Source organism: Trachurus japonicus, chromosome 15 (genome assembly GCF_045865225.1).
Source record: "Trachurus japonicus isolate A0001 chromosome 15, Traja_1.0".
NCBI classification, from domain to species: Eukaryota; Metazoa; Chordata; class Actinopteri; order Carangiformes; family Carangidae; genus Trachurus; species Trachurus japonicus.
The window spans coordinates 912,650-940,635 of record NC_140921.1 but is presented as its reverse complement, the minus strand read 5'-3'; the positions used below and the strand labels follow the sequence as shown (position 1 = coordinate 940,635).

Genomic DNA, 27,986 nt, shown 5'->3' with positions numbered 1-27,986 from the left:
GAAAATTAAAGCTGCTCCATGAGGTCGTGACTCCACCCCCTCAGCGAAGAGGTCAGAGGTCAGGGGGGGCGGGGCTTCACAGAGATCCAGGGTCGTGATGATGAGGTCACCGGGAGGAAGTCCAGGAAGTCCTCACACAACATTCAGAATCTTTTCAAAATAAGAGCGTCAGTCAGTGCGTCTTCAGGGACTCGATGTAGTGGAACGTCGCTCCGAGCGCCCAGCTGGTCTCCACCTGGTGGATGGTCCTGGCCAGCTGCACACACACACACACACACACACACACACACACACATTTACATTATAAAGTGCTTTGAGTGGTCCGAGTGACTAGAAAAGCGCTATATAAGTGCAAGTCCATTTACCATTTACCAAGTCTATTTACACACACACGTCCTTGTAATTCTGTCTTTGTGAGGACACTCATTAACATAATATATTCTCTAGCCCCTTACCCCCTACCTTAACTATAACTTTAACCTAATTTAAACCTAATTATAACCTAAAGTCTTAACCCATTTACCAAGTCCATTTACACACACACGTCCTTGTAATTCTGTCTTTGTGAGGACACTCATTAACATAATATATTCTCTAGCCCCTTACCCCTAACCTTAACTATAACTTTAACCTAATTTAAACCTAATTATAACCTAAAGTCTTAACCCATTTACCAAGTCCATTTACACACACACGTCCTTGTAATTCTGTCTTTGTGAGGACACTCATTAACATAATATATTCTCTAGCCCCTTACCCCCTACCTTAACTATAACTTTAACCTAATTTAAACCTAATTATAACCTAAAGTCTTAACCCATTTACCAAGTCCATTTACACACACACGTCCTTGTAATTCTGTCTTTGTGAGGACACTCATTAACATAATATATTCTCTAGCCCCTTACCCCCTACCTTAACTATAACTTTAACCTAATTTTAACCTAATTATAACCTAAAGTCTTAACCCATTTACCAAGTCCATTTACACACACACGTCCTTGTAATTCTGTCTTTGTGAGGACACTCATTAACATAATATATTCTCCAGCCCCTTACCCCTAACCTTAACCATAACTCTTAACCTAATTTAAACCTAATTATGACCTAAAGTCTTAACCTTCAAACAGCTCTTTAGTGAGGACCGGCCAAAACGTCCTCACTTGGTAAACACGTCCCCACTCTGTTGGTTAAAAACTCTTTACGGTCCTCACAACGTAGTAAGAACAAGAACACACACACACACACACACACAGGTCACTTCCTGTTTTCACAGACTGATCTGAAACTCCTCATCATCCTTTTTCCTCTTTCCCTCTCCTCCTCCTCTTTCCTCCTCTTCCTCCCTCCTTCCCCTCTCCTCCTCCTCTTCCTCCCTCTTTCCTCCTCCTCCTCTTCCTCCCTCCTTCCCCTCTCCTCCTCCTCCTCCTCCTCTTTCCCTCTCCTTCTCCTTCCCCTCTTTCCTCCTCCTCCTCTTCCTCCCTCCTTCCCCTCTCCTCCTCCTTTCCCTCTTTCCCTCTCCTCCTTCTCATCTTCCTCTTCCCCTCCTCCTCTCTTCTTCTTCTCCTCCTCCTCCTCTTCCTCCCTCTTTCCTCCTCCTCCTCCTCTTCTTCTTTCCTCCTCCTCCTCCTCTTCTTCTTTCCTCCTCCTCTTTCCTTCTCCTCCTTCTCCTCCTCTTCTTTCCTCCTCTTTCCTTCTCCTCCTCCTCCTCTTCACCTCTCCTCCTCCTCCTCTTCTTCCCTCCTTCCCCTCTCCTCCTCTTTCCTTCTCCTCCTCTTCTTCTTTCCTCCTCCTCCTCTTCCTCCTCATCGTCACCTCTCCTCATCCTCCTCCTCTTCTTCCCTCCTTCCCCTCTCCTCCTCTGTCCTTCTCCTCCTCTTCCTACCTCCTTCCCCTCTTTCCTCCTCCTCCTCCTCATCTTCCCCTCTCCTCATCCTCTTCCTCCCTCTTTCCCTCTCATCCTCCTCCTCCCTCCTTCCCCTCTCCTCCTCCTCCTCCTCCTCCTCCTCCTCCTCTTTCCTTCTCCTTCCCCTCTTTCCTCCTCCTCCTCTTCCTCCCTCCTTCCCCTCTCCTCCTCCTTTCCCTCTTTCCCTCTCCTCCTTCTCATCTTCCTCTTCCCCTCCTCCTCCTCTCTTCTTCTTCTCCTCCTCCTCCTCTTTCCTCCTCTTCCTCCCTCTTTCCTCCTCCTCCTCCTCTTCTTCTTTCCTCCTCCTCTTTCCTTCTCCTCCTTCTCCTCCTCTTCTTCTTTCCTCCTCTTTCCTTCTCCTCCTCTTCTTCTTTCCTCCTCCTCCTCCTCCTCCTCTTCACCTCTCCTCCTCCTCCTCTTCTTCCCTCCTTCCCCTCTCCTCCTCTTTCCTTCTCCTCCTCTTCCTCCTCATCGTCACCTCTCCTCATCCTCCTCCTCTTCTTCCCTCCTTCCCCTCTCCTCCTCTGTCCTTCTCCTCCTCTTCCTACCTCCTTCCCCTCTTTCCTCCTCCTCCTCCTCATCTTCCCCTCTCCTCATCCTCTTCCTCCCTCTTTCCCTCTCATCCTCCTCCTCCCTCCTTCCCCTCTCCTCCTCCTCTTCCTCCCTCCCTCCTTCCCCTCTCCACCTCCTCTTCCTCCTCTTCCTCCCTCCTTCCCCTCTCCTCCTCTTCTTCTTTCCTCCTCCTCTTTCCTCCTCCTTCTCTTCCTCCCTCCTTCCCCTCTCCTCCTCCTCATCCTCATCCTCCCCCTCCTCCTACACTATTCCATGTGTGTGTGTGTGTGTGTGTGTGTGTATTTCCATGTGTGTGTGTGTGTGTGTGTGTGTGTGTGTATTTCCATGTGTGTGTGTGTGTGTGACCTTGAACTGCTTGTGTGGCGGGAAGCCGAGCTCCTGCAGCAGCACTGAGATGTAGACCAGGTCCAGACAGAGGAACGGGTTCTGGCTGAGGGACGGAGCGCCGCACACTGCAGGGAGGGACAGACACACCAGGGACCAATCACAGCGCAGCACACAACAGTCACATGACCAATCACAGCGCAGCACACAGTCACATGACCAGTGACACCAGCAGACAGAGAGACAATCCTCACACCAACTTCACAAGTGTTAACGTGAATTTAAGAAGTAAAACCTAAACGAAGCATCACAACTAGCCACTACCACATGCCATTTGAGTTATATACATATATATATATAGCTGATCACCTGAATCAAATCATATTTAATGAGGAAGAAAGATTATAACTAAATAAATAAATAAATAAAACACTGCTGTGATTAAAAATTGGGATTATTCCACCAATGTTGATTTCTAAACTCTTCCTAAGTTTAAAAAGTAGTGTTGTGTTATGTTAAAATGAATATGAACTTGTTTTCTTTGCATTATACAGTAGCCTAAGGTCTGAAAACACCAGAACTTTTTTGTTATTTTGACCTGTTGCCAATAAAAGCTCTAAATGACAATATTTTTATTTCCAATTTGAGAGAAATGTTGTCAGTAGGTTATAGAATGAAACAAAAGTGTTCATTTTACTCAAACACATAGTAGCTATGAATAGTAAAACCAGAGGAACTGATCATTTTGAAGTGCTCTCTTCATTTTTTCCAGAGCTGTAGATATATCTATATATATATATATATATATAGTTATTACTGCTCATATCCATAAGGATAATATATTGAGTATTACTTTCCTCTGATTAATGTGAAATTATACGGAGCACCTGTCTGAACATTCAATACCTTTTCAATAAAGTTTATTGAGAAAAAAAAGGAGAGATTATCCTAACACTTCATTTTGACTCTGATCTATTGATTCATTAGATAGATAGATAGATAGATAGATAGATAGATAGATAGATAGATAGTAAGATAGTAGATAGATAGATAGATAGATAGATAGATAGATAGATAGATAGATAGATAGATAGATAGATAGTAAGATAGTAGATAGATAGATAGATAGATAGATAGATAGATAGATAGATAGATAGATAGATAGATAGATAGATAGATAGATAGATAGATAGATAGATAGATAGCACCGATCATACATTAAAAAGGCACAGATAGATATAGAATATAAAAATAAAAATAAATATAAAATATAAAGTGCAGTTAGAGCTAGAATATATAAATGCATCCATCCTAATCTAAATTCATCTGAATTTTTTTCCCCATTAATCATCATCAGGTGTTTAACGATGACATCACACTGATGTCACAGCTGATCGATCACTATAATAATATTGACATGTGGGGTCAGAGCAGTGATCGTCGGTTTGAATTCCTGACTGCTTCCTGTCTCTCTCCACTGTCCTTTCAGAATAAAAGCCTGATAATAATAATAATAATATAACAACAGTCGTGTGCAGCTGCCAGCCGCCGCCGCCGGGTGGCGCCGTCTCACCTCTCCTCGCTGCGTCCGCGTAGTCAGACACTCGGATGGACCCTCCCCTCGCCTCCTCTACACACACACACACACACACACACACACACACACACACACACACACACACACACACACACACACACACACACACACACACACACAGTCAGTGAATCCTGGACACAGAGGCTCACTAAGATCCATTTCTTCTTATCCACTTTTTAAAAAGCAGCTAAAAATGCATCTCAACTTCTCTTGAATTTCCCGCTCTCTCCACATCCCACATCCTTACTCTTAAACGTCTTTTTATGATTTCAATTAATGAATTTTTTGCACCTTATTTCTATTGTCACTATTTGTTACTGATCACTTTGTTCTTTATCCAGGGTTCCTACAGCTTAAGCCAAGTTAAATTTAAGACTTTTTAAGACGTTTTTAAAGCCACTTGAAATGAAATTTAAGACTGACTTCACAATAAACACAAATCCAAAAACAAACAAAAAATCGTCACCACATCTATTACATAGGGTTAGGGACAATTTTACCCACTTTCCTATGTGGTCCAAGGTAAAGCGACTGCTACATGATTAATTGGGGGGGGGGCTATGAGTGAGTGAGTGACATCATTTAACAGCTGTGTAGTTGGAGAGGAGATGATAAACTAAAAAGGACACGTTTGCTCGTTCGTATGTTTCCATCCAAAGTGATTCAAATAACTGGGAAATGATGCGCATTAAAAGAAATTTGAGTTCTGTGTGTTTCCATTAAAAGTACGGACTTTGGTGAAAACTACAAACTCGCGCAAGTTTTCCACAGCTGTCCTTTCAAAATAAATGCATAAAAAGTCAGAAAAAAAAAAAAAAACGACTCTGGAGCTGGTGGCGGTGAGAAATTTAGCGGTGACGGCCGCCACTAACTTCTCTATGTCAGAATGTTACCAATTATTTTGAGATTTGAGACTAATTACAACCATAAAATACCACTCACCATGTGTTAACATTTTTAAGACGTTTGAAAAATTGATTGAAGACATTTTAATGCCAATTAAGGCCTTGTTTTTAGATTAATGAATTCAATGCCTTTTAAGACTTTTTAAGGATCAGTAAGAACCCTGGGCCTATAGCAGATTCCAGTGTGAACGCTTTGCGGTTCTGAACTGACAACAACGACGAGGCTGTTTGTACAGGAAACACAGAGGGAACGAGTATTTTACCTTTTATTTCTAAACGTCTGAGACAAACTCTGTGTTTTAGTTTCAGTTTGGCTCCACTACTTTAGTTTATAAACCTCCTAAAGTGTCTATATAGATATAGTGTCTATAGTGCCCTATAGTCATAGCAGTAGGTTCGTTACCTTTATTTGTCGGTGCAAGCTATTTTTTAGAACGGCGGAGCAGAGCCGTGAGCTGCTCAGAGCTACGCTACGGAGGCTCATTATGGGATTTCTTTGGTTTCCCTCATCATCAAACTCATCAAATACACAATCCAACAACTCCACAACGCTCTGGTGGACAAGTTGTGAGCTGCACATTCACCACGCTATGAGATAATAACACAACGTTACCACACAGAGTTGTTTTAGAGGGAAATTCATGTAAAACCACTGATGCACGTTGCCTTCAGGGACAGTTTTTCATCAACAGTCTCTGTATTTCCCTCTAAAACAACTCTGTGTGGTAACGTTGTGTTATTATCTCATAGCGTGGTGAATGTGCAGCTCACAACTTGTCCACCAGAGCGTTGTGGAGTTGTTGGATTGTGTATTTGATGAGTTTGATGATGAGGGAAACCAAGAAATCCCATAATGAGCCTCCGTAGCGTAGCTCTGAGCAGCTCACGGCTCTGCTCCGCCGTTCTAAAAACAGCTTGCACCGACAATTAAAGGTAACGAACCAACTGCTATGACTATAGGGATTATGGCAATGGGCCAATTTGACTAAATGCTGAACTAACTCTTTAAACATAAAGAAATATAACATATAGTATACTGTATTTATATGACAGAGTTGTTGTAGAGGGAAATACAGAGACTGTTGATGAAAAACTGTCCCTGAAGGCAACGTGCATCAGCGGTTTTGCATGAATTTACCTCTAAAACAACTCTCTGTCTGGCCAATTTGCCAAAATGTTGAACTATTAACACCTTTAATATATCGATTTACATTAATATTAATCAATATTAGTTGTAAATATTGTATCTTAGATCTCTTAGATAACACGACAGACTGTTTACCGATGAGGCCGAGGTCGGCGGCGCGGTCGTAGTAGTAGGAGAAGGCGTAGAAGTCGACGTCCGGCGCCTCCGTGGCCTTCGTCACCTTCCTGTACAGCAGCTTCTCCACCTTGGTGCGACACGCCTCTAAGGCCGGCTCGCCTGCACGCACACACACACACACACACACACACACACACACACATACATGCCTCAGGGTTCCTACAGGCCCAGCTGCATCGTGGGTAACCAATCAGAGCACGGCGAGGACTGTACCTGCCTTCTGTCCCTTCACCGTGTAGATGATGTCATCGTGCTCCCAGCTGCCCGAGTACTCTGGAGCAAGGCAGGGGCTGACCAGCTCGGTGCTGCCCCCTACTGCACACACACACACACACACACACACACACACACACACACAGTCAGAACACACACACACAGCTCTGTAAAAACCAAACAGACCACTACACCAAAATGTTGTTAATAAGGCAAGGCAATTGTATTAGTATAGCCCGTTTTTACCACCAGTTTGTCTCAAAGGGCTTTACATCCCATCATAACAACATCCTCTGTCCTTAGACCCTCACATCCACTGAGGAAAAACTCCATGGAAAAACCCTTTTAACAGGGAAAACCAGGAGAAAGCTCAGGGTGAGCAACAGAGGAGGGATCATCACCCAGGACAGAGATGTTGTTACAGACAAGAAAACTGTTTATAGTTTATGACACAGAATGTGGGAAACATCGAAATGTTAACATAAACCAGCTTTTAGAAAACAAAATAGTGAAAGGATCACCAGGGGTACGGCAAGTGGCAACTGTAAAATCTCACGCCGTAAGAAGACCTCCTTTGGCCAATCAGCCTTCTCTATAAAGGGTTCCCAGATGTGGAATTCACTACCGACCGAAATAAAGACATTAGAATTTTTAATACAAAGGTTAAAAGTCTGGATGAAACAAAATCAGAACTGTTTGCATTTTTAATGTGTCACGACTTGGTATGATTTTAGATGTATTGTACATTTTATAGTGTTGTATGTAACGTTGATGTCTTTCTTCTTACCTTCTTTTTTCTACTAAAAGCCGAACTAGGGACGGGAGTTGGAAACTAGCATCAGCTATAATCTCTGTCTGCAGAACATCAGTCACATTGACTTGTTTGTAACGAGTGGAAGTGTCACTATGTTAACCTGCATTGTCCCTATCAAATAAACTGAATTAAAATTAAATTAAAATTAAAGCTTCTTTACATGTGGCAGCCATGGATTCCAGTGTCTATTGAACTGCAACACAAGCACCTCACTCTACTGAGCTGATCACCTGAACCAAACCAGATTTAATGAGGAAGAAAGATTATAAATAAATTGAAAAAACACTGCTGCGATTAAAAATTGGGATTATTCCACCAATATTGATTTCTAAACTCTTCTTAAGTTTAAAAAGTAGTGCTGTGTTGTGTTAAAATGAATATGAACTTGTTTTCTTTGCATTATACGGTAGCCTAAGGTCTGAAAACACCAGAACTTCTTTTGTTATTTTGACCTGTTGCCATTTTCTGCAAATAAATAAATAAATAAAAGCTTTAAATGACAATATTTTTATTTCCAATTTGGGAGAAATGTTGTCAGTAGGTTATAGAATGAAACTTAAGTGTTCATTTTACTCAAACACACAGTAGTTATGAATAGTAAAACCAGAGGAACGGATCATTTTGAAGTGGTCTCTTCTATATCTATATATCTGTCTTTCTGTCTAGTTATCTCTCTATCTATCTATTTATCAGTTGACTTGAGCGTCTCTGATTGGACATGGTCTCTCTCCTCTGTGGTGGGGGGTAGTTAGGGGTAAATGGGGGTAAATGGGGGTAGAGGGGGGGGCAGTAGCAGCAGTAGCAGCAGCAGCAGCATCAGAGTGAATCTGTGCTGCAGCTTCTTACAGGAGCTAAATCGCAGCAACATCTGGCAGCAAGGAATTAATCTTACTGTGTGTTATTAAAAGATTAGATAATGGCTTATTTATCTGGGGGGGTGGAGGGGGTGGAGGGGGGGGGATGAAAGCAAAGAGAAAAACAAGAAGAAAAAAAAAAGAAGAGTATAAACGAGGCTGTGGGGGCGGAGCGGGGGACTTACAGGGCGGAGCGTCGACGCCTCCCAGGACGGCCAGTCGAGCCGACATCAGACCCAGACCCAGGTAGCTGAGGAGAGGGGGGGGGTCAGAGGTCAGAGGTCAGAGTCCTGATGGTCGCTATGACAACAAAGTGTGTGTGTGCAGGGTATATAGCCTACAGGAATCTTGAAGTTAATTTTAATACCTTTTTAAGACTTTTTCAAGACCTTCTCACCGCCACTTCAAGCTGTAACCATTCACATCAGTGACACTTTTAACTTAACAGTTTTAGTTTGTGATAAAGACTATAAACCACTATGAAACAGTATTCAAAATAGGCTGGGATAATAAATAAAAGGCAAAGTTTATCAAAAAAAACCAAAAAAACATTGCTCCACTCTCAAAAAACAGAAACAACAATCTTCTTTTCTTTTTTATGTACCGGTTCATCTTTGTATTTTTTTAGGACTCAAACTCTTGGACAGCTAATTCAGAAAAAATACCTTCAAAATTTAAGACTTTATAAAGTCGTGAAAAGACTTTTTAATACTTTTTAAGGGTCTTAATTTTCCCCAAATTGATTTATCACCTTTTAATACTTTTCAAGACCCCGCGGATACCCTGGTGTGTGTGTGTGTGTGTGTGTGTGTGTGTGTGTGTGTGTGTGTGTGTGTGTGTGTGTGTACCTGTGAGTGTAGACGGTGTGTGTGTTGTTGAACATCTGGAAGGACCGGATGTAGTCGATGGGTGAGGTCTGGATGGTTTTCTGCAAACAAGTAACAAGTCAAATATCCCCAACCAAGTATTGATTATTATATCTGTGCAATAAACCATATTTAATGCCATACTTATGTGCAATAACCCACAATCAATGTTTTGTTTTGTATGTCAGGTTTTTGTTTTGAATGTTTGTTAGAACTTCTTTGTACCTCTGATCCCGGTGCTTTGCTCTGTCGAGTTCTTATTGTACTGTCTGTTTTACTTCATCTGTCAATATTGTGTCTGATTCTATGTCTGTCCTGTTAATACCTGTGTCTTGTCTAATTGTAATAAAATCTTCTCCATGTAAACTGCCAGAGGACTGCATGCGGGTGAAAATTAGCTACTTGCTAATCCCGGTACATTTACTGTACGTTTTTCATTACGTTTTTCTCTTCCTTAAAAAGAGAATGTAATTAAAATAGCTACATTGTCCTTTTTAAATAAGGTTTGTCTGTTCTGTCCTGACCTGAACTGTGCGTTTCTCTTCTATAAAACACGTTCTACATCTCAGAGGCTACGACTTTCTTTCCACCCATCAGTTACAACTAGGGATGTCACGATTACAGATTTTCTTGGTACGATTATTGTCAGAGAACTAATCACGGTGTTACGATTATCATGATTATTATGCATTAATTAATTTCAAACACTATTAATGTGTGATATCAAATATAGTCAAAATATAATAACATTACTAATTATTTCCACAAAGTATCTATTAAAATATGACCAATTATTAAAGTGTTTGAAATATATAAGTCATTAATTGTCATCTATACCAAATGTTTAAGTTAATTTTAATCTCTTTATTATTATTATTACGAATGACAGTGACTCTAGCATTTAAATTCCTACCAATTCAATGTTACGTATGAACCAGTATCTGTGCATTTACCTTTACTTTGGTGCACATCTGCCAGTACGGTTCATACATAATCTATTTTTGGGAAGTGACGGTATTTAGGAATCTTTACGATCAATTAATTGTGGCGTTTAATACCACGATTAATTGTGAAAACAAGTAATTGTGACATCCCTAGTTACAACAACACCGGAGGGAACCAACCGGACGCAGCTCTGATCTGAACTGAGTCATCAGATGAAAAACGTCCCGGACATGAAGAGATGAAGGAGTCTGATCTGAGTCAGCAGCAGCAGCCGTCAGTTCCTGGTTGGAGCTGAGGAAGCTCCGTCCCTCATGTACAGTACAAAGCCTGTGACCTAGATAAGAAACCAGACCCCCCCCTCCCCTCCTCTATTTTCTCCTTTCTGCCCCCCCACCCTGATGTGAGGGTGTTTATTTGGGATTATCGAGGCATTTACAGATTAAAGCCTCTAAGACGGAGCCACACTGGTAGTTTGACTGAAGAGAGAGAGGAGAGAGGAGGGGGGGGGGGGGGGAGATCTACCTCGCTCTACCAGTGTCTTACTCCTCCTGTGTGTGTGTGTGTGTGTGTGTGTCTAATTTACTCCGTTACAAGTAAAAGTAGCTCAGTCGACATTACTCGACTCCAGTAAGAGTAAAAAAGTACTTGCTTTTAAACTTATGTATCCCAAAGTACATGCTTTTCCTACTTTACGTAAAAATAAGAGTTTAGTTTATTCGTTTAATAAGGGACAATGTGCAATTACATTAATCATTTGCAGGAAAAAATGAAAAGATGGTTGCACCAGATTTAGCTCCCAGCTAATTTCCATCTGTAGTCCCTACACATAACATAAAAATGATAAAATACGCAGACCACAAGCTACTATACGAAGCTGAGGCATAGAAAGACACAAAACAAAACATTAGACAATACTGAAACATGTATGAGGTAGAGTAAATGTCTTATTGTTCACATCAATGAATGACTCTAATAGTTTGTAAATGAATGTAAGGAGCTTTTAACTCTTGTTAGTGAGAATGAACTCTTTGCTGCTCAGCTGCACTGATGTGCTGCTTTTAGGGGTTAGGGTTTCCTTCACAGACAAACACAGCTTGTGTCCAATAGGATTTTAGACAAAGACCTGAAAGTAACCAGTACTTTTCAGCCTTCCTACTAATTAACTCCAGTAAAAGTACTAATATTTGTCTTGGAAATGTATTCAAGTAAGAGTAATAAGTACCAAAGAAATCTAATACTCAAAGTACAGTACTCAAGTAAATTTACTCTATTACTGTCCACCACTGGGTGTCTCTCTGGTCCTCACCTCGTCCTGAGGGCTGAAGGTGATCTGAGTCGACCCCCCACCCAGGTCCAGCATCCCCACGGTGGGCGAGTCGGCACCGTGAAGACCACCTGAGAGAGAGAGAGAGAGGGGGGGGGGGGGGGGACGACGACAAGAGAGGGAGGGAGGGAGGGAGGACAAGAAAAGAGTAAAAAAAAGAGAGAGAGAGAGATTAGGAGAAACAGAGAGAGAGCTGCAGTTTAATCCAATAACAGGTAATCACTATTTCTTGTCCACATTAATCTGGTTACACACACACACACACACACACACAGAAACCCAAATTCATCTTCCTGTTATTGGTTCATATTCTCATAGTTACGTGATAAAAACCTAATCTAAAGACGTGTGTGTGTGTGTGTGTGTGTGTGTGTGTGTGTGTGTGTGTGTGTGTGTGCTCACCGATGAGGAAGTTGACGGTGATCCAGGCTGAAATCCCTGAACAGAGAAAATGAAAATGAAAATGTTAAATTAATTCAGACTTAACTGTTTGTGGCCGATGCTGATGCTGCGTTCGAGTCAACTCGGAACTCACAGTTTTTTTTTCCCGACTTCCTACTTGAAAATCTACCCTGACTTCTTTGAGAACGGTAAAACATCTACTCAAATGTACAAAATACATTAAAACGTTCTTTTTAGTAAATAGTTTTTGTGTCTTTAATGAAGCACTCTGAATGCAAACTTTGTCCCGGTCCAACATGTTTGTGGTTTTTCTGTCGTCTCAGAACGGTTGGAAGTCGGAACTTGGAGTTCTGAGTTTTCTCAAACGCAGCATAACAACAGCTGAAGTCATGACATCACAGAACAACACCAAAAACAAAAATAAAACTCATAAACACTTGTTGTGAATGTGTGTGTGGATTTATAAAAGTTGTAGGTAGACGAAAGTGAGATATTTATATTTTCTTATGATAACATTAAATATAACAGTCATATTTAAGTCACGGCCTGCTGGTCTCCTAAAGGGGGCGGAGTCACGGTCTGTTGGTCTCCTAAAGGGGGCGGAGTCATGGTCTGCTGGTCTCCTAAAGGGGGCGGAGTCATGATCTGCTGGTGTCCTAAAGGGGGCGGAGTCATGCTGCTGCTGGTCTCCTAAAGGGGGAGGAGTCACGGTCTGTTGGTCTCCTAAAGGGGGCGGAGTCACGGTCTGCCGGTCTCCTAAAGGAGGCGGAGTCACGGTCTGTTGGTCTCCTAAAGGGGGCGGAGTCACGGTCTGCCGGTCTCCTAAAGGGGGCGGAGTCACGGTCTGCCGGTCCCCTAAAGGGGGCGGAGTCACGGTCTGCCGGTCTCCTAAAGGGGGCAGAGTCACGGTCTGCTCTCCTAAAGGAGGCGGAGTCACGGTCTGCTGGTCTCCTAAAGGGGGCGGAGTCACGGTCTGCTGGTCTCCTAAAGGGGGCGGAGTCACGGTCTGCTGGTCTCCTAAAGGGGGCGGAGTCACAGTCTGCTGGTCTCCTAAAGGGGGTGGAGTCACAGTCTGCTGGTCTTCTAAAGGGGGCGGAGTCATAGTCACCGTCTCCTAAAGGGGGCGGAGTCACGGTCTGCTGGTCTCCTAAAGGGGGTGGAGTCACAGTCTGTTGGTCTCCTAAAGGGGGCGGAGTCACGGTCTGCTCTCCTAAAGGGGGCGGAGTCATGCTGCTGCCGGTCTCCTAAAGGGGGCGGAGTCACGGTCTGCTGGTCTCCTAAAGGGGGCGGAGTCACGGTCTACTGGTCTCCTAAAGGGGGCGGAGTCACGGTCAGAGTCTGAGACTCATACTGTGCGTTCACACCAAAAGCTTCCAAAGCGTCAAAAACGCTCGAGGCTGCAGCGTCAGACAAGACAGCTCCCAAAACGGCAAATATTTTCGGCCACTTTGGCCGCTCGTCACGTGACTGACGTCAAAGTCTGATCGCGCTGGTCATTGGGGAGCCGAAATACAAAAAAAAGGGAAAAAAAGGAGCCGACGGACATCTCTATTCTGACAGGCTGCCGCCGAACCGCGTCATAGCTAATTACCCTAAAGTTAAACCTGGCTCAACTTCTCGTCTGGTGACGCTTTGGACGCTTTGGAAGCTTTGGAAGCTTTGGAAGCTTTGGAAGCGCGGCGACGCCTGTTGACACTCATTGAAAATGAATTGACTTCCGGCGTTTTGACACTTTGGAAGCTTTTGGTGTGAACGCACAGATAGACTCAGAGGACAGAGGACAGAGACTCAGAGGACAGAGACTCAGAGGACAGAGACTCAGAGGACAGAGACTCAGGACAGAGACTCAGAGGACAGAGGACAGAGACTCATAGACTCAGAGGACAGAGACTCAGAGGACAGAGACTCAGAGGACAGAGACTCATAGACTCAGAGGACAGAGACTCAGAGGACAGAGACTCAGAGGACAGAGACTCAGGACAGAGACTCAGAGGACAGAGACTCAGAGGACAGAGACTCAGAGGACAGAGGACAGAGACTAGAGGACATTAGTGTCTTTGCAGGACATCTGCCCTGAGCCGCTGCATTAGAGCCTTTTAGCAGCGACCTCTGAGTGGGTGATTATGGAGCTGGACACAAACTGTATCATAGGAGCTTTACCATCAAACTCTTAGTCGCAGACGCTAAGAAGCAATTTACAAACAAAACAAACAAGTGTGTGGGGGGGCTTTATGTCACTTAGCGCCCCGCGGCCCCCCAGCAACCACTCAGAGATCTGCATTAACAATAAGTCTCTTCCATCCAGGACGCTCAGGGCCTAAGCCGCCGCCGCCGGGCCGAGGGCCGAGGGCCGAGGGCCGAGCGCCCATCCATTAGCGCCGCGCTCCGTTAGTTCACTCATCGCTAAGAGACGGTCGTGTTGCCGCAGTAACGAGCTGATCCCACTCAGAGGAGGAGGAGGAGGAGGAGGAAACACTTGGTGGGGGGTGAAGGGGGGGTTAATCGTCCCCTTCAAGATTAAGTGGGACATTATCCCACACGACCATAATTGCTTGTATGAACTACTTTAAAAGGATTGGATTATATGCTGCTGCTGCATGTCCATACAACCTGAGAGAGAGAGAGAGTGTGTGTGTGTGTGTGTGTGTGTGTGTGTGTGTGTGTGTGTGTGTGTGTGTGTGTGTGTGTGTGTGTGTGTGAGTGTGTGTGTGTGTGTCCAACAACAGTGGTATTAGAGCAGCAGTCATAGGAGGAGGGGGGGGGGTCAGTACAGGGCCAGAGCCGTGACCTGTGACCTCCAGGTGATTCTACTCTGATCAATAAGTATGACTGATGATGTCATACAGTATGTAGTATAGACCGAATCTCCTTGTTGTTTACATTCTACTTCCGGGTAGAAAACCAGCACGTAATTTGAATGAGATCAATAGTAACGAACAAGAGTTTAGCTATATATCATATTTTTCACGCCCTATCACCATTTAGACAAATCTGAAATGATTGAAGAAACATTACTATTTCTGTGTGTGTGTTTTGTGTTGCTATGTGTTGTATTTATTCAGTTTGGGGGAATCACGGTGTCTAGAAAGCATCAGTAGCTCAGCTGACAGGGACAGCTAACGGTAGCTAAGCTAACGGTAGCTAAGCTACCAGCAGGACGTCAGCTGTTAAAACCCTCCCGTTGTGGGACACCACATGAAACTACTCCAGTTAGCTCAGTCATGTTGGAACTCAGATATCCGCTGGAGAAAATATTTTTTCATGGAGCGTTTATTGAGTCACTGAGTTATTAAAGTTAAACAGGTAGCTAACCGTTAGCCTAGCTAATCTATGATAACCATGACTAATTACAAAAATGTGCACACATAAATAGTAATGTTTGTCCAATCATTGGTTTTATAAACTTTACAGACATCAGATTAGTCTAAACGGTGATATAGTGACATGAAAAATTAGATAAATATAGTGAAACTCTCGTCCGTCACTATTGTTCTCATGCTGGTTTTCTACCCGGAAGTAGTTGTAAACAACAAGGAGATTCGTCTTATACAGTATGTAGTATGTGATATCTAGTATAACAGTATGCAGTATGTAGTATGTAGTATTGCAGTATGTAGTATGTAGTATAACAGTATGCAGTATGTAGTATAGATTGTACCTTCGTCGGTGCCGTCCATGATGGAGACGCTGTCGTCTTTGGACAGGAAGGGAGACTCCAGGAACAGCGCCCTCACCTGTACAGGGGGAGGAGCAACACTTCAGACGGACACGCCCACACGACACCAAATATGGTCGACGCTTCCTTCAGAAGGACACGCCCACGCAACTCCAAATATGGTCGACGCTTCCTTCAGTCGGACACGCCCACACGACACCAAATATGGCCGACGCTTCCTTCAGACGGACACGCCCTCACAACACCAAATATGGTCGACGCTTCCTTCAGACGGACACGCCCTCACAACACCAAATATGGTGGACGCTTCCTTCAGACGGACACGCCCACACAACTCCAAATACGGTCGACGCTTCCTTCAGACGGACACGCCCACACGACACCAAATACGGCCGACGCTTCCTTCAGACGGACACGCCCACACGACACCAAATATGGTCGACTCTTCCTTCAGACGGACACGCCCACACAACTCAACTCCAAATATGGTCGACGCTTCCTTCAGACGGACACGCCCACACAACTCAACTCCAAATACGGTCGACGCTTCCTTCAGACGGACACGCCCACACGACACCAAATACGGTCGACGCTTCCTTCAGACGGACACGCCCACACGACACCAAATACGGCCGACGCTTCCTTCAGACGGACACGCCCACACGACACCAAATATGGTCGACTCTTCCTTCAGACGGACACGCCCACACAACTCCAAATACGGTCGACGCTTCCTTCAGACGGACACGCCCACACGACACCAAATATGGTCGACGCTTCCTTCAGACGGACACGCCCACACAACTCAACTCCAAATATGGTCGACGCTTCCTTCAGACGGACACGCCCACACAACACCAAATATGGTCGACGCTTCCTTCAGACGGACACGCCCACACAACACCAAATATGGTCGACGCTTCCTTCAGACGGACACGCCCACACAACACCAAATATGGTCGACGCTTCCTTCAGACGGACACGCCCACACGACACCAAATACGGTCGACGCTTCCTTCAGACGGACACGCCCACACTACACCAAATACGGCCGACGCTTCCTTCAGACGGACACGCCCACACGACACCAAATATGGTCGACGCTTCCTTCAGACGGACACGCCCACACAACACCAAATACGGTCGACGCTTCCTTCAGACGGACACGCCCACACGACACCAAATACGGTCGACGCTTCCTTCAGACGGACACGCCCACACGACACCAAATACGGTCGACGCTTCCTTCAGACGGACACGCCCACACGACACCAAATACGGCCGACGCTTCCTTCAGACGGACACGCCCACACAACTCCAAATATGGTCGACGCTTCCTTCAGACGGACACGCCCACACGACACCAAATATGGTCGACGCTTCCTTCAGACGGACACGCCCACACAACTCAACTCCAAATATGGTCGACGCTTCCTTCAGACGGACACGCCCACACAACACCAAATATGGTCGACGCTTCCTTCAGACGGACACGCCCACACAACACCAAATATGGTCGACGCTTCCTTCAGACGGACACGCCCACACAACTCCAAATACGGTCGACGCTTCCTTCAGACGGACACGCCCACACGACAGCAAATACGGTCGACGCTTCCTTCAGACGGACACGCCCACACGACACCAAATACGGCCGACGCTTCCTTCAGACGGACACGCCCACACGACACCAAATACGGCCGACGCTTCCTTCAGACGGACACGCCCACACGACACCAAATATGGCCGACGCTTCCTTCAGACGGACACGCCCACACAACTCCAAATATGGTCGACGCTTCCTTCAGACGGACACGCCCACACGACACCAAATATGGTCGACGCTTCCTTCAGACGGACACGCCCACACAACTCAACTCCAAATATGGTCGACGCTTCCTTCAGACGGACACGCCCACACAACACCAAATATGGTCGACGCTTCCTTCAGACGGACACGCCCACACAACACCAAATACGGTCGACGCTTCCTTCAGACGGACACGCCCACACAACTCCAAATACGGTCGACGCTTCCTTCAGACGGACACGCCCACACGACAGCAAATACGGTCGACGCTTCCTTCAGACGGACACGCCCACACGACACCAAATACGGCCGACGCTTCCTTCAGACGGACACGCCCACACGACACCAAATACGGTCGACGCTTCCTTCAGACGGACACGCCCACACGACACCAAATACGGCCGACGCTTCCTTCAGACGGACACGCCCACACAACTGCAAATATGGTCGACGCTTCCTTCAGACGGACACGCCCGCACAACACCAAATATGGTCGACGGTTCCCTCTGAACCTGTGAGCTTTGTTTCTCTGCTTTTATTCAGATTATTCACTGTTTATCTCGTGTCATTGTTGCTTTTTGCTTTTGTCGCCTGTGAACTAAACTTTTTATATAGTAAATTATAACAAATATATTATAATTAATATTTTTACATTTAACCTCATGTAAACACATAAGAAGAGTTGATATGATTCACTCTGTTGATGTTAATGAAGTTATTATCTGCTCTGTGGTGCTGTGTTATAATGTTATTATATGGTCAAATATTTACATTATATTTTAATAACCCCCCCACCCCTCCCTCGGTGTAATCAGCTCTGTTTGGCTGATCCAGGACCAGATCAGAGTAAATCTCATTCTGGCTGCGCTGCTCGTTACTGATTATTACTTAAAAGCTTTAATAGACTTTTCTCCTCTGGCTCTGACGCCTGGTGATGAAGAGGAGGAGGAGGAAGAACGGGAAGAGAGGCGTTCACTGCCTGTAGGATATTAGCTGCAGAGAGAGGACGACTGATCTGATCCTTCACCTGTAACGTCTGTGTCCTCAAACCATAAATATACAGTTCTAGTTCTAGTACAGGGTTATATTTATGAGAATTGGTTTGTTTGTATATGTATGTATAAGCTCATGTCTAAATAATTAAAAAATGTCTTAAATAAAGTTATACTAAAAAATCATAAATATTTACGATTTAGTTTCTACGATGGAGTATTAGGGCCAAAAACAAAACAAAACACAGACTTTGAGAATAAAGTCTTAAATTTACGAGAATAAAGTCGTACATTTTCTAAGAGAAAAAAGTCTTAAATTACGAGAATAAAGTCGTAAACTTACGACTTTCTTGTACATTTACAAGAAAGTCTAAATTTACAAGAATAAAGTCGTAAATTTCCGACTTTATTCTCGTAATGTTATGACTTTTTTCTCGTAGTTTACTTTATTCTCGTAAAATTTATGACTTTATTCTCGAAGTCTGTGTTTTGTTTTGTTTTTTGTCAATGTGGCCCTAATACTCTGTCGTAAGTTTCTAATCTTATTAGATAACTTTATACGCCTGTTGTGTTTTTATTTGTCTTTTTAAAAAAATCAAAATTCTTACGTCTATTACTATCTATTTTCTTTTCCAACAAATTGTTCACAAAATAATAATACGAATATGTTTAAAATACTAAACAACAAAAGCAGTCAAATTAATTAAATGACTAAATTCAAATAAAGTTAAATATAGTTAAATAAATGCTATGACTCTATCTGACCGTGTCCAGCAGGTGCGTGGCCTTCTCCCCCGGCAGCAGACGGAGACCGGCCGTGGCCTTCAGCACCACGGGCGTGGAGCTCCAGGCCGAGGGGGGGACGCTGGACTTGGCCACGTCCAGCAGCTCCATGACCCCCGACACACACTGGACCAGAGGGGGGAGGAGGAGGGGGGAGGAGGAGAGAGTAACGGGTGAGACGGTAGATCCACTGTACTGTAACTACAGCTGTGTTAAGCTGAGACACTGCAGGTGAATAGGGAAATAAAATTAACTAACAGATTTCACCATGAAACTTCCCAAGTTTATCACTCACATTAAGACAAATATTTTTTGTATTACAAGTTTTGTCAAATTTTATGTTTCAATATGTAAATGAGGCAATATCTAATGAAATATGCGCTAATTTGCATATATTTCCAGAACCGAAACCTGAACAATGGATAAAGCTGCTTTGTTTTATTGTGTTGACATGTTAGAGTCTTTAGTTTTTACAGAGGAGGATTGTAAATATCTCTTTTTATCACTCTGTAAATGAGAAAATACTGTCACCAGCCCTAAAACATCTAATGTCTCCATGTTTTTAGTGATAAAATGTTGTCTAAATGAGGCTGTGAATGATATATCAACAATCCCCTCTGTAAAAACCTTCAGAATATAGAAAGGGATCAAAGTGGAAGGTTTGGTGTCTGGAAGTGCTGCTGAAGTGGAGATTTCTAGCTCAGAGTCTGAGTCTGAAAAACTCTTTCTGATAAAACGGCCTTTAAAGACTTGGACTGTAAAATTACACAGATTGTTATTGTCAATCCTACTTTTAGGAATGGTTGCAGATACAGAGGAAATGACATCATTGTTCAGGAGAGAGAGAGCTTTACAATGACACCTGACATGACATGGGTCAGACTAACATGGGTCAGACTAACTTTTGGTAAATTTAGGAGAAATCTACTGACGATAGAAGACAAAATGAAGTAAAATAAAAACCTTAATGTGGATTTTCTACCATTTCTTTTGACTTTTCTGAAAGAATACATGTTAAGGAAGAAAACTAGCCCATAATCTGAATGAAAACACAGTGTTTTTGCCTGTTAGTGTCTCTCCAACATGTGTAGTGTTACTGCACCTTGTCTGGGTCGTCAGCGTACGCAGACAGTCCAGGTTTGATGGCCCTGAACGTCTCATGGGCCAGTTTAGGAGCTTCTGCAGGTGAAACACACACACACACACAGACACACACAGACACACACACACACACACACACACACACACACACTGATTAAAAAACAAAGCCCCAGAGCTGGTGGCGGTTTAATTTGACTTTATTTAATTCCTGGCGGCTGATGGTGGAGCTGTCATTAAGCTCTTAACCACATCCCAGTCTGTATAACTAACAGGTGCTAGCTACATTAGTCCATTAGCCGCCGCTAACAAAGGAGCCAAAACTGCACTCAGCCTCTCATTTAGCTTAGCTTAGCTTAGCCGCCGCTAAATGCGATAACGAAGGCATTTGGCCCAGAGCGGCAGGAAACTTCCTCTAAGCCTAATAAACCCACAGGACCAGGACCGGTCTCTGTCTCTCTGTCTTGGTCTGTCTGTCTGTCTGTCTGTCTGACAGACTGGAGCTACAAACACAGGAAACTTCCTCTAAGCCTAATAAACCCACAGAGTTCTACTGTCTTCTACTGTCCTCTACTGCTGTCTATTGTCTCCTACCATCGGAAGCAGAATCAATTTGGTCTACATATGGGAAACAATAGGTGTGTGTTTGAGTAAAATGAACGTTTGTGTTTCATTCTATAAACTACTGAGAACAATTTCTCCCAAACATTACAACTGGTCAAAATAACAAACTAAGATGCAGTGTTTTCAGACCTCATAATGCAAAGAAAACAAGTTGATATTCATTTTTAAACAGACCACTAACGTTTTAATTTAGCAAGAGTTCAGATTAATATAGATGGACATTTAATCCTGCAGCAGCAGTAACTGTTTACTGATTTACTGATTATTTACTGATGCGTATGTTATAGTTCTAAGATTTTCTATTAAAATAAAGCCAATAATGACATTTTTTGTGTTCTCTTTTTATTTGGAAAAGTACCGAAAAGTATCGAAAAGTATCGAAAAACATGTTGGTATCGTGACAACCCTATCTTCTACTGTCCTCTACTGCTGTCTACTGTCTCCTTCTGTCCTATACTGTCCTCTACTGTCCTCTACTGTCCTCTTCTGTCCTCTACTGTCCTCTTCTGTCCTCTTCTGTCCTCTACTGTCCTCTACTGTCCTCTACTGTCCTCTTCTGTCCTCTTCTGTCCTCTACTGTCCTCTACTGTCCTCTACTGTCCTCTTCTGTCCTCTTCTGTCCTCTACTGTCCTCTTCTGTCCTCTTCTGTCCTCTACTGTCCTCTACTGTCCTCTACTGTCTCCTTCTGTCCTCTACTGTCCTCTACTGTCCTCTACTGTCTCCTTCTGTCCTCTTCTGTCCTCTACTGTCCTCTACTGTCCTCTACTGTCTCCTTCTGTCCTCTACTGTCCTCTACTGTCTCCTTCTGTCCTCTTCTGTCCTCTACTGTCCTCTACTGTCCTCTACTGTCTCCTTCTGTCCTCTACTGTCCTCTACTGTCTCCTTCTGTCCTCTTCTGTCCTCTACTGTCCTCTACTGTCCTCTACTGTCTCCTTCTGTCCTCTACTGTCCTCTACTGTCTCCTTCTGTCCTCTTCTGTCCTCTACTGTCCTCTACTGTCCTCTACTGTCTCCTTCTGTCCTCTACTGTCCTCTACTGTCCTCTACTGTCCTCTACTGTCCTCTTCTGTCCTCTACTGTCCTCTACTGTCCTCTACTGTCCTCTACTGTCTCCTTCTGTCCTCTACTGTCCTCTACTGTCCTCTACTGTCCTCTTCTGTCCTCTTCTGTCCTCTACTGTCCTCTACTGTCCTCTACTGTCCTCTACTGTCTCCTTCTGTCCTCTACTGTCCTCTACTGTCCTCTTCTGTCCTCTACTGTCCTCTACTGTCCTCTACTGTCTCCTTCTGTCCTCTACTGTCCTCTACTGTCCTCTACTGTCCTCTACTGTCCTCTACTGTCCTCTTCTGTCCTCTTCTGTCCTCTACTGTCCTCTACTGTCCTCTACTGTCTCCTTCTGTCCTCTACTGTCCTCTACTGTCCTCTACTGTCCTCTTCTGTCCTCTTCTGTCCTCTACTGTCCTCTACTGTCCTCTACTGTCCTCTACTGTCTCCTTCTGTCCTCTACTGTCCTCTACTGTCCTCTTCTGTCCTCTACTGTCCTCTACTGTCCTCTACTGTCTCCTTCTGTCCTCTACTGTCCTCTACTGTCCTCTACTGTCCTCTACTGTCCTCTACTGTCCTCTTCTGTCCTCTTCTGTCCTCTACTGTCCTCTACTGTCCTCTACTGTCCTCTACTGTCTCCTTCTGTCCTCTTCTGTCCTCTACTGTCCTCTACTGTCCTCTACTGTCTCCTTCTGTCCTCTACTGTCCTCTACTGTCCTCTACTGTCCTCTACTGTCTCCTTCTGTCCTCTACTGTCCTCTACTGTCCTCTACTGTCCTCTTCTGTCCTCTTCTGTCCTCTACTGTCCTCTACTGTCCTCTACTGTCCTCTACTGTCTCCTTCTGTCCTCTACTGTCCTCTACTGTCCTCTTCTGTCCTCTACTGTCCTCTACTGTCCTCTACTGTCTCCTTCTGTCCTCTACTGTCCTCTACTGTCCTCTACTGTCCTCTACTGTCCTCTACTGTCCTCTTCTGTCCTCTTCTGTCCTCTACTGTCCTCTACTGTCCTCTACTGTCCTCTACTGTCTCCTTCTGTCCTCTACTGTCCTCTACTGTCCTCTACTGTCTCCTTCTGTCCTCTACTGTCCTCTACTGTCCTCTACTGTCCTCTACTGTCTCCTTCTGTCCTCTTCTGTCCTCTACTGTCCTCTACTGTCTCCTTCTGTCCTCTACTGTCCTCTACTGTCTCCTTCTGTCCTCTTCTGTCCTCTACTGTCCTCTACTGTCCTCTACTGTCTCCTTCTGTCCTCTTCTGTCCTCTACTGTCCTCTACTGTCCTCTACTGTCTCCTTCTGTCCTCTTCTGTCCTCTACTGTCCTCTACTGTCCTCTACTGTCTCCTTCTGTCCTCTACTGTCCTCTACTGTCTCCTTCTGTCCTCTTCTGTCCTCTACTGTCCTCTACTGTCCTCTACTGTCTCCTTCTGTCCTCTACTGTCCTCTACTGTCTCCTTCTGTCCTCTTCTGTCCTCTACTGTCCTCTACTGTCCTCTACTGTCTCCTTCTGTCCTCTTCTGTCCTCTACTGTCCTCTACTGTCTCCTTCTGTCCTCTACTGTCCTCTACTGTCCTCTACTGCTGTCTATGGTCTCATACCGTCCTCTACTGTCCTTCACTGTCTCCTTCTGTCCTCTACTGTCCTCCTCTGTCTCCTTCTGTCTGTCCCTGAGCGCCCCTACAGAGTCGTAGCAGAAGCTTCAGACCAATAGAAGAACTATTCCTCTGACCTTTGTCCTCGGTCTGGAACTTGAAGACGTGGACTCTGGTCCCGGTGCTCCCGGCGTCGAACATGATGCCGTACTGGAAGCTGAGTCCTGCAGCCGGCGCCGTGTCCCCGTTGTCCCCGTTGTCCCCCGTGTCCCCGTTGTCCCCGGCGCGGTGGTGAGGAGGGGGAGGGAGTCTGTAGGTGTCAGGCTTGGACACGGCGTAGTGGCGCTTGAGGAACATGAGGTAGGCCAGCAGGCAGCACACGAAGAGGAAGACCCCGGCCAGCTTTGGTCTCTTCATCTCCACTCATTCTGTGAGGACACACACTCTTCAGACAGGGGACGGAGCGTCCACGTCCACGCTGCATCCGTCCACTTCCTGCTCAGCTGCAGAGACAGAGACACCTTCAAGACAAAACACACAATCGATAGTTCACCCAAGATTGAAATCTCACTCATTCTCTCCTCCCCCTCATGTGGACTAAGGGCTGTGAGAAGTTTCAGAGTCCTCCGTGGCTTCTCTGAGTTACAGGGGGTCTCGGTGTAGCAGTGTATGTCCATATGACGGTTGCAAATGGATACCAACTGTCTTCGTAACAAAAAGACACACCAAAAAACATCCAGATACCTCCATGCTGCTCGTATGTAATGTCCGTCTTGTATTGAAGCCCCAACATGAGAAATTGTCTCGAAAAAAATTAAATAAACGTATATTTCCAGCTTGTTTTGTAGCGGAAACTTCTCGAAGCTCCTCTTCCTGGTTCGTCAAATTTGGACGAACATTACATACTAGCAGCATGGAGGTTTTTCAAACATTCACGCCATTGGCCCTAACTTGAACATACATTTACTAAGAAAGTAAAGTTCTTCAGTCTCAGAACAAGTATTTGTGTACTATTTCTGGTGTTAGTTTCAAAAGTTTGTCCAATGGGGGTCCGTGGTCTAATTTGTGTCAGTTTAGGTCTGTAAAAAATGGATGTAAAAAATAGTTTGAGAACCACTGGTTTAATGAATCAGATGGTGCGTTCACTGTCTCATTTGATGTCACTAAGTTACATTAAACATGAAAACTCAGACTTTACTTTATGTGAAGCTCCAGTCAATCAACACAAAGAGCAGATGCTAACATGCTAAGTAAGTTACCTTCCTGTGAGACTCTGAGCAGAAACATGGCAGTGGTCCTTTATTCAGCATCACATTTATATGAATATATCGATCTGAAACCGAACATATTGATCTGAAACCTAACATTATTGATCTGAAACCGAACATACTGATCTGAAACCGAACATATTGATCTGAAACCTAACATTATTGATCTGAAACCGAACATACTGATCTGAAACCGAACATATTGATCTGAAACCTAACATATTGATCTGAAACCTAACATTATTGATCTGAAACCGAACATATTGATCTGAAACCTAATATTATTGATCTGAAACCTAACATTATTGATCTGAAACCGAACATATTGATCTGAAACCTAATATTATTGATCTGAAACTTAACATTATTGATCTGAAACCTAACATATTGATCTGAAACCGAACATATTGATCTGAAACCTAACATATTGATCTGAAACCGAACATATTGATCTGAAACCTAACATATTGATCTGAAACCTAACATTATTGATCTGAAACTTAACATTATTGATCTGAAACCTAACATATTGATCTGAAACCTAACATATTGATCTGAAACCTAACAATATTGATCTGAAACTTAACATTATTGATCTGAAACCTAACATTATTGATCTGAAACTTAACATATTGATCTGAAACCTAATATTATTGATCTGAAACTTAACATTATTGATCTGAAACCTAACATTATTGATCTGAAACTTAACATATTGATCTGAAACCGAACATATTGATCTGAAACCTAACATTATTGATCTGAAACCTAACATTATTGATCTGAAACCGAACATATTGATCTGAAACCTAATATTATTGATCTGAAACCTAACATTATTGATCTGAAACCTAACATTATTGATCTGAAACCGAACATATTGATCTGAAACCTAACATTATTGATCTGAAACCGAACATATTGATCTGAAACCTAACATTATTGATCTGAAACCTAACATTATTGATCTGAAACCGAACATATTGATCTGAAACCTAATATTATTGATCTGAAACTTAACATATTGATCTGAAACCTAACATTATTGATCTAAAACCTAACATATTGATCTGAAACCGAACATATTGATCTGAAACCTAACATATTGATCTGAAACCTAACATTATTGATCTGAAACTTAACATATTGATCTGAAACCGAACATTATTGATCTGAAACTTAACATATTGATCTGAAACCGAACATTATTGATCTGAAACTTAACATATTGATCTGAAACCGAACATTATTGATCTGAAACTTAACATATTGATCTGAAACCGAACATTATTGATCTGAAACTTAACATATTGATCTGAAACCGAACATTATTGATCTGAAACCGAACATTATTGATCTGAAACCTAACATATTGATCTGAAACCGAACATATTGATCTGAAACCTAACATTATTGATCTGAAACCTAACATTATTGATCTGAAACCGAACATATTGATCTGAAACCTAATATTATTGATCTGAAACCTAACATTATTGATCTGAAACCGAACATATTGATCTGAAACCTAACATTATTGATCTGAAACCTAACATTATTGATCTGAAACCAAACATATTGATCTGAAACCTAACATTATTGATCTGAAACTTAACATTATTGATCTGAAACCTAACATATTGATCTGAAACCTAACATATTGATCTGAAACCTAATATTATTGATCTGAAACTTAACATTATTGATCTGAAACCTAACATTATTGATCTGAAACTTAACATATTGATCTGAAACCGAACATTATTGATCTGAAACTTAACATATTGATCTGAAACCGAACATTATTGATCTGAAACTTAACATATTGATCTGAAACCTAATATTATTGATCTGAAACTTAACATATTGATCTGAAACCTAACATTATTGATCTGAAACCTAACATATTGATCTGAAACCGAACATATTGATCTGAAACCTAACATTATTGATCTGAAACTTAACATATTGATCTGAAACCTAACATTATTGATCTGAAACCGAACATTATTGATCTGAAACCGAACATATTGATCTGAAACCTAACATTATTGATCTGAAACTTAACATATTGATCTGAAACCGAACATATTGATCTGAAACCTAACATATTGATCTGAAACCGAACATTATTGATCTGAAACTTAACATATTGATCTGAAACCGAACATTATTGATCTGAAACCGAACATTATTGATCTGAAACCGAACATATTGATCTGAAACCGAACATATTGATCTGAAACCTAACATATTGATCTGAAACCGAACATTATTGATCTGAAACTTAACATATTGATCTGAAACCTAACATTATTGATCTGAAACCGAACTTTATTGATCTGAAACTTAACATATTGATCTGAAACCTAACATTATTGATCTGAAACCGAACTTTATTGATCTGAAACCGAACATTATTGATCTGAAACAGAACATTATCTTTCTGAAAATTAAAATATTGATCTGAAACTTAACATACCGATCTGAAACTTAACATATTGATCTGAAACCTAACATTATTGATCTGAAACCGAACTTTATTGATCTGAAACCGAACATTATTGATCTGAAACCGAACATTATCTTTCTGAAAATTAAAATATTGATCTGAAACTTAACATACCGATCTGAAACCGAACATTATTGATTTGAATCCTGACATCATCAGTCAGTTAGCATGTTAGCACGGAGCTGCTAACCGAGCAGCTAACAGCGTCCTCCCTCCAGTCCCGGTTATTAAACGGTTAGTTGTTAGTTTAAAGTTTCGGTACCGACGGTAACGGGTGTGTGTTTACGTACCAGAACCGGACAGAACCGGACAGACCCACAGACAGCTGCTCCAGGTAGTTTAACGCTGCTTTAGGACTCAGCAGCTACAGCTCCTCTTCATCTTCTTTACTCTCCTCTGTCAACAACACGGCGGCGGCGCGCCCTGATGACGTAAGACGGCAGACTGCCGCTAACGTGGCCGAAAACACGCAGCAGCAGCAGCACAATAAACTCTTTTAGGCAAGGCATCTTTATTTATATAGCACATTTCATACCAAGGCAACT

General features: G+C 43.2%; 1 protein-coding gene across 2 annotated transcripts; it reads right to left on the bottom strand.

Moving 5' to 3' along the window:
* Positions 1-14: 14 nt before the first annotated feature.
* entpd6 (ectonucleoside triphosphate diphosphohydrolase 6) lies at positions 15-27,852 on the bottom strand. Of its 2 annotated transcripts, none has more exons than XM_085799158.1 (14): positions 27,732-27,852; positions 23,799-24,182; positions 20,411-20,487; positions 19,291-19,434; positions 15,706-15,781; positions 12,048-12,083; positions 11,628-11,716; positions 9,359-9,438; positions 8,696-8,760; positions 6,843-6,944; positions 6,588-6,728; positions 4,377-4,433; positions 2,825-2,931; positions 15-256 (listed from the first exon to the last, which is right to left on the bottom strand). In XM_085799158.1, the coding sequence occupies exons 2-14, from the start codon at positions 24,076-24,078 to the stop codon at positions 173-175; spliced, it is 1,338 nt and encodes a 445-aa protein (XP_085655284.1). In that variant the 5' UTR covers positions 24,079-24,182; positions 27,732-27,852; the 3' UTR covers positions 15-172. The 2 variants fall into 2 exon arrangements, with proteins under 2 accessions (XP_085655284.1, XP_085655285.1); XM_085799159.1 differs by having other exon boundaries at positions 23,799-24,164; positions 27,732-27,841.
* Between the last annotated feature and the right edge of the window lie 134 nt (positions 27,853-27,986).